The 13895-nt window shown below is 41.8% G+C and overlaps 1 protein-coding gene across 1 annotated transcript; it reads right to left on the reverse strand.

The window, feature by feature from the left end:
• Positions 1-12353: 12353 nt before the first annotated feature.
• On the reverse strand, positions 12354-13660 carry LOC119288048 (tricin synthase 1-like). The gene is made up of 2 exons (XM_037567667.1): positions 13326-13660; positions 12354-13165 (listed from the first exon to the last, which is right to left on the reverse strand). Exons 1-2 carry the CDS (start codon positions 13643-13645, stop codon positions 12595-12597), a joined length of 891 nt encoding a protein of 296 aa, XP_037423564.1. The 5' UTR covers positions 13646-13660; the 3' UTR covers positions 12354-12594.
• Positions 13661-13895: the final 235 nt, after the last annotated feature.

The following is a 13895-nucleotide window of genomic DNA, read 5'->3' on the forward strand; positions in this document are numbered from 1 at the left end:
ATATGCGCTGGGTATATTCATCAGAAAAATATGTAGATTTCAAATATGCTATTATCATTAATTTTTGAAATTACGTTCAGGGTGCAAACTTAAATAATACCTTCTTTGTATGATGAGATATTTTAGAAATGCCTATTACATATGTCCTTATAGATTGGTTGTTTTTGTGGAGCTATTCTATATGTTTGCAACCAAATTAAGTCTTGAATTGAATTATGATTGCGCGCGCGCACACACACACACACACATTCGCGTCGCGTCGCATATATATGCGCTGGGTATATTCACTCCGTCCGAAAAAATTTGTCCTTCAAAGAGATATACCTAGCACTAATTTGGTGTTAGATACATCCATTTGAGGGACAAACTTGGGACAAGTTATTTTGGACGAAGGGAGTATATGAAAACACTTATGCACATGTTATCATTAAATACTAAAATGTACTTTGCTATTTCATTCTAATGCAATATTTTTTTGCGTCACCGAGAAACAACAACAAATGCGTAAACATATATAGGCAACTAGGTAGATATTTGCGTTGTATAATGAATTCTAAACACCTTCAGTTCACTTCAAAAATCATCACACCTTTATGTTTTTGCACAACACCACTTATCATGTTGCTTGTTTTTTTAGAAAAGTTATCATGTTGCTTGTTGCGTGGCATCATGAAAGATTTCAAGGATTTGCTGATGTCGTTAAGTGTATGTATGAGGCGTGAATTTTTTTTTCTCCCGTTACAATGCACGGGCACTTTTCCTAGTCTTGATTTAAGCAAGACAGAAGCTTACACTCGCAGCAAAATCTACAGGTATTGGCTGGCCCAATGGAACAAGCGTAAAACAATGAATATTACAGAGAAAAAGCAGCGCGCGGGGTGGGACTGTGCTAGTGTATGACGTTTTGATGAAATATATAGGCGTTATAATTGAGGCGACACGGTCTGGTTTATTTCCGTTTTTCTCTTACTTGAAGCGGCTCAAGCTGGGTTTTCTTTGTTTTTTTTTTGTTTTCCAGTTTTTCATTTTATTATTCCATTGGTTTATTTTGTTTCATTTCTAGTTTTAATTTTCTTGGTTTCTCTGTTTCTTTTTGTTATTCATTTTCTACATTCTTATATACTTGTTCAACATTTTTCCAAATACGTATTCAACAATTTTCAAATACTTGTTTAACACTTTTTTCAAATACTTGTTCAACATTTTTATATACATGATCAACACTTTTTTCACATACTTGTTCAACTTCTTTTTTCATTTTTTAAATACTTGTTCAAGATTTTTATATACATGGTCAACATTTTTTCAAATACTTGATTGACATTTATCAAATATTCGTTCAACTATTTTCAAACACTTGTTCAACATTTTTAAATACCTTTTCAGCATTTTGTCAAATGGTTTTTGAAGAGAGATTTTTTGTAAAATGTATATTTAGAATATTTTAAAGTATAAACACAAGTACAACAATGAAAGCAAAAAGAATACATAAAACATAAAAAAATCAGGGGAAATATGCCAAAGCCTCCTGAGCTCATGCTCTGGCCAAGCATGCTCGCCCCTTCTGGGAGTCTGAAGCCAGACATGCTGAAGGTGAGATATCGACGAACCCACATCTCTTTATAAGCGACACTTAGGCACGGCCAAAGCTGGGTTTCAGTCGGCCCATACCAAGGAACCGAGAAGCACATTAGTCATCACTAGCAAGATGCCCAGGCGTTGCACGGAACAACAAGATGCATTTGTATGAGAAGTTTATCTTGTGGGAGAAAAGGATGAACAAGGGAATGCCTTATTTGCAAATGCGGAGAGGGGTGTGGGTATCTTTTTGCAAAATTGACATATTTTTCTTCCTGTCCATCGGATATAAATCGGATGGCCTATATTGCAGGATGGCAGGAACACCATCATCACCAACTTTGTTTTTTATAAAAGTAGAGATGGAACGCATAAGCTATATGTCCTCCATATCAATTTCTGTCAAGGCTTGCCTACAAGACGACAGTATTTAGACTAGGTCGATTCTGTGGTGTCTATCTTTTTTTCATGGTTTTGCAATATTATTATTTTCAGGATTTTTCTTGGGTTTTCACTGAATTTGTTTGTTTGTTCTTTTTTAATTCCTTTTTTAATTCTTCAAACACATGTCCAATTTTTTCATACACATTTTTACCTTTTTCTTATACACCAGAAATATTTTTTTATACATGTGTAAAAAAAATTAAGAACAAGAGTAATATTTTTGTACTAAATGTTTTGATGTCTGCTTTAGTCATACATTGGACATTTGGCATGTACATATAGAATATTTTTAAATACATGATAAAAAAATTAAATACATTTTTCAACATTTTTTAATACGTGTTAAGCATTTTTTGCAGGAATTACATGTTAAAACATTTTTTAGGACACGTTAAAACATTTTTTGTATGATACGAAATATTTTTAACATATGCAAACAAGTTTTTCATTGGATAAAGTTTTTCAAATTTAACAAAAAAATTATCTGAAACACATGAACATTTTTGTAAGTGAAATGTACATTTTTTTAGTTGTCTGAAACATTTTCATTGAACTGCATATTTTCTCTACAAAGTATAATATTAAAAGAAATGCGCGTACAACTTTTTGAAATGATTGAACAATTTCTGTCACATACATTTTCTTGAATGGTGCAAACATTTCCCGAAAGTTGAGCCAACATCTTTACCTTGTATAAACATTTTCTAACTGAGCGATGAACACTTTTAAAAATTAACTAAATTTATTTTTTCATAATATATGTATTCAGTATTTTAAAAAATTAAAAAAAATAAAAAAATCAGATGCACGATGTCGGCGTCACCAGAGCACATGTTTACTGCACCGGCCCACTACCAGCTCCCTGCACGTGAAGTGAGTTTCAGTTTCTAGAGTGTGGTAGGAGTGCTAGAATGGAGTCCGAAATCGAGGCTCGATTTTTTATTCTGTGAGAGATCAAAGATTCGGGAGCCTTACAAGGATGCTCGCATCGATCATCTGCCAGTCAAACAACTGGGCTTTTGGTCGGCCCACGAAGCGATTGGGAGCCACATTCGTCCTCGTGGAATAGATTTTGTCTGTGCTTTTTACGTCCCGTGAGTGAAATAGCTTGGTTTGTCCCCCACGTCCCCCCGTCCCACCCACACACACCAAAAAAAATGAAAATGGCCCGACTCCGGTCGGTCCACGACGCGGAAGGAATTGTGGTGCATGTAGCGCTAGTTTCCTTTCTAGCACATAGAGCAACCCGACTTGGTTAGCCCATTTGCACACTATAGCATCTCGAATGCACTGTAGTGTCATGAAGTACTGTAGCAGTTCGAAAAAAGTTCACTCATTTTTAAATTTTCTAATTAGTTTGAAAAGGATCTTAAATTCGAAAAAAGTTCATGAATCTTAGACATTGTTCACGAATCTGGGAATAAGTTCGTGAAAATTGTAAAAAGTTCAAAAAATGGAATTTTTTCATAAATATGGAAAAGTTCACCAAAATAAGTTAGCAAAAACTGAAATAAAATTGCGGATTTGAAAAATGTTCGAAAATTTATTTTTTTAGCAAAACGGAAAAAAATTTCCGATTTGAAAACTGGTGAAATTTAAAAAAAACTGTTGAAGTTGAAAAAAGTTCAAAATTTTGAGAAAGTTTATAAATTTGATTTTTTTTAGGAAGTTCACACATTTAAAAAATAAAAATAAAAAAACAAAAATGGATAACGCATAGCAGAAAAAACCAAAACAAAATAAACAAAACGTGGTTCAGAAAAATAGAAAAAATGGTCGGAAGCTTCACAAAACCTGAACGAACTTCCCTGCTACCTGGCTTACATGAGCCGGCGCGTTCAGAACAAGGTTGTGTGCTACGTACCTTTAAACCTACTTTTGCCGAATAGAAAATGGGTGCTTGATAGGTCCATACTCCCATAGCTGATCGCTCCACCTCCTTGGTTGTTCCCCTCTCCCCTAGAAAAAAAAATCCTCGACTGTTATCACTCTAAGGCCCCGCTTGGATTCCCTGTAAAGTTTTACAAGTGTATATTGATTACCCCTGTAAATTACTGGAGATCAGTAAAATACAACCGGATATACAAGGGGAGTCTACAGCGCGCTTGGTTCGTCTTGTTTCTCACTTGGTTCAGGGAGTGTTCCCATGCGTTGTGTCGTTGGCGGCGGGAACACAATGAACTGCAAGGCCGGCGGCCGACGGTGCCAGCTAGACGCCCCCACCATGCCCGTGTTCCTCGGCCCTCCCTGTGGCGGAGCGGGGCCACGACGGCTGCGGGATCTGGCTGCAGTGCCGGCGCGCGGAGGTGCTCCGGCGGCGGTGCGAGAAGGCGCTCCGGCGACGTCACGGACGCGGCGGCAGCGTCAGCCCGAAGCTCGGCGGCGATGTGGCAGGACTGCAAGAGGCGACGGGCCGACGGCCCTTGAGTTTGACAGTGGTTTCTCCGGTGAAAGGCGGCGGCTGCGGAGCTTGCTTTGGTTGCTGATACGAGGAAAAACGACGGAAGGAGCAGTGTTTTGGAAACAGGCGGATTACCAGCGGATTACAACTGTAACGTAAAACCAGGGGTAAAATTTACAATGCGGAAACGACAATCCAAGTACTCCGGAGGTATTTCGTTACGGAGGTATCTTTTCCACGTGTAATTGGCTGCAAAACGACCAACCAAGCGGGGCCTAAAACAAACTCCTTAGATGTTCATTTCTTTCTCACCTATCAACAGGACTGTTTATTGAGGAGACAAACTGGCGACGACAAGAGGCTGGCCTGGATATGCGGCGAGGCGGGGCAAACAGATCCATCCCAGGAAGGAAGGAAAGGCTTGCATTATCAACTTCTCGTCCTCACGTGTGATTAAGTAAACTTGCACTGATCTGTCCATCTGTGGTTTGATACTTAGGGCTTAAATTACTAAATTGTTTGTCCATTCTAGACTATTATGTTTATATTTGTACTTCATTATTTCTTAATGAGGATTTAAGGTTTGGAAGTTTGTTGATATTTTATATGTTGTCTATCTGAACATCTGATTTTGAATCTTCAGTTAGAGACTTTGGTCAAGCTTGCACAGACTTCCCAAGACGTCTTGATCCACCACTCAGCATGTGGGCTGTGTACGAGAGCTTGTGTTTGTGCCTGGTCCAGCTACCTAGGGCTATGCACAAGACTAATGCTGGATATGTTTGAAAATCATTTTTTTGACGGTTTCACTTCCAATATATTCCTCTTTCTATCTCAATATAACGTACAAGAAATTTTAATATCACAAATGATAAACACAAAGATTTTTCTCGTTATCAATGTGACAAATTTCAATATGAAAAGCAATAGATTTAGTACCACATATTGTAATTCAATGCCACCATATCACAATTTTTTTAACATCACAATTCAGACATACAAATTTGAATTTCACAAATTACAACTTCAATACAACATATCATAATTTTCTACATCTTAAGTCATAGTTTTAGTATCACAAATTTGAACTTCAATACCACGTCTCGCAATTTTCAACATCGCAAATCAATATTGGAGCTCCAAAATTTCGATATCACAATCCATGGCTTCAGTATCGCAAAGAGCAATTTCAATACCATATATCTTACTTTCTCAATAACAATGATACCGTTACAATTATAGTAGCGAAATGTTAGTGTCATATTTACAATATCAATATCACAATATCAGTATCAATGTCACATTGTCATTTTGAATATCAATATCACATTATCAATACCAATATCAGAAATGATATTAGTATCACTGTCACATTATCAATATCGATACCAACGTATCATTTTCTATCAATGTCACAAATTGGCACCAATACCAAATAATCAAATATCGTGACATCCATGCCCCCTCCCCACCCACCTGCTCCCAACCCTTATGACAATGATGTGGGGTAATTAGAAGACATGCAACAACTAAATCTTCTATATTAAGCACCTTCCTCCAGTCCCTCATGTTGTTTCAAGGAGCATCGCGCTGGAAGTGCTCCCATGGTGATGGCACTGCTCCCTCTCTTTACATAAATTGATCCTCGAGGTCTGGGTTTAGATCTTCCTGGCATCGCTCCAGATTTTTATTTTGGTGTTGCACTACTCTACCCACTGACCACACACACTACTGGGGAAAACATTATACACAGAAACTTACCAGTAGCGCGGGTCAAAAAGAAGCGCTACTAGAATTTACCACTAGCGCGCTTCAACCAAACGCGTTGTAGCTAAGTTTGTAGCAGTAGCGCGTCTCACGGAAGAAGCGCTACAACTAAAATTCTCCTACTGTTCTCGCCAGGCTACCAATAGTAGTAGCGAGCTTAAGCAAAGCACGTTGCTGCTAAGATTGTTGTAGCAGCGTGTTTTACGGAGAAAGTGCTACTGCTAATGAAAGGAATATAGAATGAAAAACATATAGAAAAGTAAATGAAAATGAAAGAAATAGAAAAAGGGGAAGGAAAAAAAGAAAATGTGAAGGCAAATAAATGAAAAAGAAAAATAAAGGAGAAGGGCGTAGCAGCAGCGTGCTTTCAGGACAGACACTATAGCTAACTTAGCAGTAGCGCTTTTCTTGGCACGCTCTACTGCTATTTTTGACTTAACTGTGCACGGTTCTTCTTCCACACGACTACTTTCCCCAAATCCAACTCATCTGTTGTCACCGACGTCGTCGCCGTACATCGCCGTCGGCTGCCGCGCACTCTCCCGTCGCCCTCCACACGCCCTCGACGCCCCCCTACATTGCCGCCCTCCGTCGCGCGCCCGACCCCGACCCCGACCTCGACGCAGCGTGCCCCTCCTTCGGCCGCTCCCTAACTCTGCCAGCGCCCAAGGTGAGCACGCCTACACCTCCTCCTCCTCCTCCCCTACTTCTGCCTAGCTAGGGTTCCTAGGGTTCATAAAATTTTAGAGTTCATCTAATTAGTTAGGGTTCATCAAATTAAATGCTAATTAGGGCAGCAGTTGTAGATGCTTAATTGTAAACTAGATGTTAATTAGGGCAGTATTTGTAGATGCTTAATTAGGTTTTAGGACAAATTCCTAGGGTTCATGAATGGGTGTTTAAGTAGTTGGAGATGCTTAAGTACCTAGGTAGGGTTCATCTAATTAGTTAGTACTTGTAGATGCTTAAGAACTAGGGCAGTAGGGTTTAACTAGGGCGATAGTGTTTAGTTGAGATAAAAATTCAATATAGTTTTTTTACTGTTTTTTAGTAAGTGTTTAACAGAATTAGTAAGAAAATTAATCTAGTTGAACTAGTTTATTTTTAGTAAGAACTAGTTGAATTAATAGAACTGGTTTTTCAGTAAGAAAATTAATCAAACTAGTTGAACTAGTTTATTTTTAGTAAGAACTAGTTTATTTTTATTTATAGTAAGTGCTTAGTTGAACTAGTTGAATTAATACAACTATTTTATTTTTAGTATGAAAATTAATAGAACTAGTTTATTTTTTTAGTTAAAGCAATTATTCCCGCACCAACGTCGATGATGCCTATTCCGCATCCTCGTCGTTGACTCGGCGGAGGACGCCTGCTTGATCAGAGGGGCCATGTCCGGGACTGGGCTCCGCTGGGCTGGTACTGGGATGTGCTACCTTCCGGGAGGCGCAGCTTGGTGAGGTGCCAGCCTGTGGTTGACCCGTACCTTCTTTGGTGGTGGTCGCGTGAGCCAGTGACGGTGCAGAGGCTTAAGGACCACGTGGAGGTGGTACGTCACCGTGTCAGCGAGGAGGACGAGCACGTCCGTCGCTACATGGTTGCGTTGGAGGGCAGGTTCTCCAATACCTGGAAGATTCTTGAGGGATCTCACTGGAGCTATGATCCTGTGATGGTTCCTTCTCTTTGGGTGTCCACCGCCCGGGCCGATACCCGTCGTTCGCTAGGGTTTTAGCTGTATTAGTGAGGTTATATGTATGATACTATTCGAGATGTATTAGTGACAATATTCGACGATATACGGACGCAAGAGATGATTTAGTTTTGCTTATTGAATGCATGCTAATTTGAATACCAATTTTTTATGATTTAGTTTTTCTTATTGAATGCTCAAATAGGAGAACTACTCATATTTTGAATTCTCAAATTGGAGAGCACTATTTTGAATACTATTTTGTTTCTGCAGCCAAATCTCCATGTCGTCGCCGCCGACGTCCCCGTCACAGACCCCCTCCGACTTTGAGGTGAGACTAGCCAAATCTCCATGTCAATATGAGTCCTATAAGATATTTTGAAATGTTTTTGTTCATATTCCCAACCATTGAAATGCAATGACCATCAAGTTTGAATGCAAATAGGATATGTGCTTGCCCAAGTGGCCATGTTTGCAGGTAACACCTCCGAGTGGCCTATGTTTTGCCGGAGTGTTGATTAATTTCCGTTCTGGCAAATTTCAGGTGCTCGATATGTCCCTTTTTAGCAAAGGTCATGCCGGATTTTTCCGTGAATTTTGGCATGACTTGTGCTAGAATATGTAGGAAATATCAAATGGCCTGGATTTTTTATAAAGATAATTAAACGACATTTCGGGTTGACTTTAAGTCTATCGAGGCTCCATACATGACAATCAAAAAATGAATGAGGGAGAAAGTTTGCATCATATATGAGAGAGGAAGAAACCCGACTGTTGTCGTGGGAGTCGTTTCTCGTTCATCTCCTTGTGCTAGACCTTTGTTATGCACTAGGGGGAGGAGGAGTAACGACCATCACCGACGGTCGAAGAATCAGTGAGGGAGTGTGTCCACCATATATGAGAGAAGAAGAATGCCGACTGTTGTCATGGGGGTCGCTTCTCCTTCATTCTCGTGTGCTAGACATTTTGGTTTAATGCACTCGGGGACAAAGGGAGGAGCGACCATCACCAACAGTTGAATATATACATCACGTGAGATGAGAGTTTTCAAAAAAAAAGACTCAATGGACCGATAGTCAACCCGTGCTGAATAATAATGATCTAATTTAGTTTTTGTAGTACATATATTAAATTTTAGAAGTTTAATCTTTGAATTATGAACATAGGAAATATCGTCTAACGAAAGTCTCGCGGAGTGCTCCTGGCGCGGCGAGAACCGGGGTTTCTGCGACATGCCTCACTTGGTAGAAGGTCGGCGCTTCAGCATTAAGCTCCAGGAGACCTTCGATGTTGAAATGGTACGCAACGATGCAAAGTGTTTTTTTTGTAATTAAGCTCGACTTCTACTACTTCAATGTGTAATTTTTCTCTTTTATAATTCGACTAGCTTATCCCATTCCATGCAAGACGCTATGTCTTGGAGATGATGGATTTTGAAGATCATGAAAGTATGGAAATAAAGAAAATTCACCTAAGGACCTATCACGGTATGGATTTTGAGGTAAATCTATACAATTCTGAGAGCGTATCTCATTTTAGTTGCCCAAATTGGGAAGCACTTTTCAAGATGTATGATTTTCATGAGGGTATGCTTGTCACCATGGATCTTGGTGATCCTGACATCGCCGAAGACAATTTGGACATTTAGGTCCTTGTTGATACGCTTCCAATTCTATCGCTATGTGAGTTTTTCAAACATAGTTATTAAGTAATTTATATTGTTTATTTCAAAATAGTTGACAACTTATTTCCATTGATATCTTATTTTCATTTTTCAAAGAATGTGTGGAAGATGGTAGACAGAACCTACTACACTAATGACTCAGAATTAACTTATCAGGAGAAAAATCATCTGATCGCATTTATTACTGATCTTGAGAATTACAATATGTATTATCAAACTCCTCCACATTATGGTCAATACGTGCCACTAGTGCACGTGTTGAACTATGCTAACATCCATGGAGATGTCATGGTAAGATTTTTTAGTATTACGACATCTGTGCATCTTTTGCATAAATTCTTCTGAAACTGAACTACATTGCTAACTATGAAGTTATTACTATGTTTTTCAACAGATAATCCCACAGGAGTGTGTGCCTCATCTGATGTTTTAGAAAGGTCGCCTTGATGTTTTGAATATGCGGCCAGGTCATCCTACGAATCACTCATGTTCATATCGAATTTCTAAAACCAATGAAGACATGACAATCAAAGATTGGAAAAAATGTATGGTCACTCGTAGGGAGCTACTTGGAAGCAACATTGTGTGAATGGCAAGAATTGGAGACAGAATAACCTCCATTCTTCATAATGGAGAGTCCGGGCCTATCTTGTTTTATGCTATTTTACCTAAGAGAAGGTAGTAGGTCCTATGAGAGAGAAGTAGGTCCTAGGTTCAATGTGTTATTATATGTTACAATGTGTTAGAGTTGATGATGAGGAGGAGTTGTGATTATGACTAGTGACCAACTTGCTATATGATGTCTCATTGATAAAAATGATGATCATGAGGAGGTGTTATATCACAATGATGTATTATGATGATAAGTTGTTAATAATAATATGATGATGATGATGATGATGATGATGATAATATTTATTATATCATTGGGTGAAAGAACAATAGATTAGTTTCAAGTGGATGTCCATCCACTTGAAACTTGTCCATGGTTCTTTCACGCAGTGATGTAATAACTTATTATGATGTAAAAACAATCTCTAAATTGCTACTCTATGAAAACTTGTATAAAGGTATATGAATACAACCTGAAATAAAAAAGAAATACAATACAAAATAATAGTAGTAGCGCGGGCTGCCAGAAGCGCTACTAGTAATTACCAGTAGCGCTCTTCCCAGAAAGCACTACTACTAAGTGGATATAGTAGTAGTGCAGGTGGACACACGCTACTGATAATCATTAGCTGTAGCGTCGTATCAGTAGTACGGCTACTCGCGCTACTGATAGGGCAAAACCATGTGCTACTGCTAGGCTTTTCCCTAGTAGTGTCACTCTAAGATATTCCCATGTATGTGAGAAATTATTAGTTAATGAAAATTACTGAGTTGGGCTTAAGGACCCCTAGGGCTTTTTCAAAAAGAGATAGGTAAATAAAAATAACATTTTAGGTAATGAAATAAATTAAACAAATGCGAAAACAAAAAGTGTGGTACACAAAATTCATGAAATAGTATTACCATGATAGAAAAATAAACAAAAGAAATAGGATTATATAAGGGAAACTAATCTAAAATGGCAATCTAATACTTGCATAAATATATACACTACTGGATTTTCGTATTTTGCCGAGTGGCCGAAAAAGCACAACGGTGTGCCGCCGAGTTACACTCCGCAAAAGGGACTCGGCTGGTAACACGTCAACATTGGTTAACTTTGTTGAGTTCTTTTTCACAGGTACTCGCAAAGACCGCGGCAAATCTTTGCCGAGTTTAAAAGAATGAAACTCGAAGAACTAAGTGCACGGACGAAACAAAGCGCATGGATATGGATTTGTTGAGCTTTGGTTCTGTAGGTATGGTTGTTCCTGGTATGGAGGAGCACTGGATATGTGATTTTGGCTTCAACTTTGGCGATCTTTCCACCAAGGCGATGGTCCAATAGGATCGGTGCTTCGATGACTTCCGGTCCGTGTGAACTACAAGGTCACCCTGACTCTGGTGTGGGAGGAGCAGCGGCGGCGCGCTATCAGCACATCGGGTGGAAGCCAATGGCCAGTTTCCCATGGAAAACATTGTAATTTCTTCTTTTATTGAGGGGTGCTCTGTAATGCTGTGTACTAATTAATAGATCTATGGGCTTTTTCGCAAAAAAATGAATCACATACTAATTAGTTCAATGTCAATTTAAAAGTAATCATTGAGTGCCTTCTACTTCTTAGCGACAGCTCCACCAACGCCAGCAGGGGTAAGGCCGCCGCCAAGGCTCCGCTGGCACATTTGGAAGAGGCCGCGGCGGCTCTCCTCTCCGCGCAGCAGGATGCGGAGCGGCTCCTCCAAGAGCGGTAGGCAACCGCTAGACAAGGGCTGCCACGGCCCTCCGGCGCCCTTCTGCCGCTGGAGGGACCACGTCGTCGACGACGATGATGGCACCAACTGTGACATCGGTGCGGCAGGGCAGGGCCGCCACGCGTACGAAGTGGCCGTCCGGTATAGCGTTTAGGTTTATTTTTCTAGTTTTTAGTAAAATGGATGAAATATCAACGTTTTATGTAAATTACGTCCGAACATTTATGAAATCTGCCGTGTTTGATGAATTTTGTCCGGTTATTTTAAACGCGATTTGAAATGTATGCAGGTAGCGTTAGATGGCCGTCTCCGGCATTCTTTTCCGTCTCTGGGGACTGGTCTGCCTTTCGGCAACGGATGGCAGAGGAAATTTGAGGGTGAGTGTTGGAGATGGCCTTATAGCACATCCACATCGCGCGTGTCTCACCATCTCACGTGTAACAATCCAATTGAGATAAATCACCATCTCACATGTAACAATCCAACTGAGATAAATGTAACAATTACATCCGCATGCACGAGCTCGTCATTGCATATCGCAACACTAGAGTAGATAAGTACAACCACTCATCAGATGCTTCAGCAGCCAGCGCGGACAGGGCCGGGGAAAAACACAAATTTACTAAAGCGGCCGGCGGTAGGGAAATTGACGCACGCAGATCACACCGGACCGAACGAACGAACGTCCGTCTAGATGAGGCGGCGGCAGATGGTGACGCCGTCGGCGATGGCGAGCTGGCAGACCTCGATACGCGGGTCGGCGGCGAGCTTGGCGTTGAAGTCCCTGAGGGCGGCAGAGAAGCGGGTATCGAGGTCGGACATGGGCGTGCTTGCCGGCAGGGCCACCGTGCCGCCCCACAGCGTGTTGTCGTAGATGATGGTCCCGCCGATGCGCACCAGGCGCAGCAGCTGCTCGTGGTAGCGCACGTAGTTGGGCTTGTCCGCGTCCACGAAAGCGAAGTCGTAGCGCGCGGCGCCGTCCTCCTCGGCGAGGAGCTCGTCCAAGCGCTCCAGGCCGGTGCCCTGGCGGAAGTCCACCTTGTGCGCCACGTCGGCCTTCTCGATGAAGGGGCGTCCCACCTCGTAGCAGTCCCGGTCGGTGTCGATGGCCAACACCTTGCCGTCCTCCGGGAGCGCCAGCGCCGTGGCTAGCAGAGAGTACCCCGTGAAAACGCCCACCTCGATCGTCTTCTTGGCCCCCGCCATCTTGATCAGCATCCCTAGTAGCTGCGCCTCATCGGAAGACGACTGCATGAAACCCCTGAGTCCCAAGGACCAGCCCGGCCCGATCAGAGCCAGATCGATCGACGAGCAAACAAACAAACTAACTAACACCGATCCATGGAGATCGACGTGCGTGCGTGCAGAGAAGATGATACGAGCCCCACCGGCAAAAAAAGAAAGAAGAAGATGATACGTACTTGGGGTGCCTGTCTGTGATAAGGCGCAGGTCGCGCATGCACTCGTGCTCGCGGGGGAACACCGTGGTGTCGAGGATGTAGGTGTACAGGGCGTCGCTCTTGAGCAGCGTCTTATTGGTGCTGTCGGTGCCGCTGTGGACGTTGGCCACGGTGTCTCCGCTGGGCGCCATGGCTCGGTCCATCTCCGACTCTGCTCGCTGCCTTGCGCGGTTGGTGGTGCGGCCGGAGTAGTAGGGATGAGTTTGATCGAGTTTCTGTCCACTCACAGCTTCGACGTACGTGCCTGTATTTATCCGCTCGTCTCTCACGTTTTTCTTCATCGGTTGTAATGCAAACCACGTGTTCCACGTGGTGGCCTCCTGGCGGGGTTGCTGTCCATGTATTATGTCCACCGCCAATCGTCCGAGCCCATGGGACGCTGTATCTCAAAAGAAAGCCCCGTGCCGCCGCTTGCCCGCTTGGGAGTAAATCGGTCGGGCCCTCCGCCCGAGTACATGTCTTGGTCGACATAAAACGTGGTCCTATATCTGTCCGGAGTAAATCGATCGGGCCCTCCACCCGACTACATGT

Source organism: Triticum dicoccoides, chromosome 4A (genome assembly GCF_002162155.2).
Source record: "Triticum dicoccoides isolate Atlit2015 ecotype Zavitan chromosome 4A, WEW_v2.0, whole genome shotgun sequence".
In the NCBI taxonomy this organism is placed as follows: Eukaryota; Viridiplantae; Streptophyta; class Magnoliopsida; order Poales; family Poaceae; genus Triticum; species Triticum dicoccoides.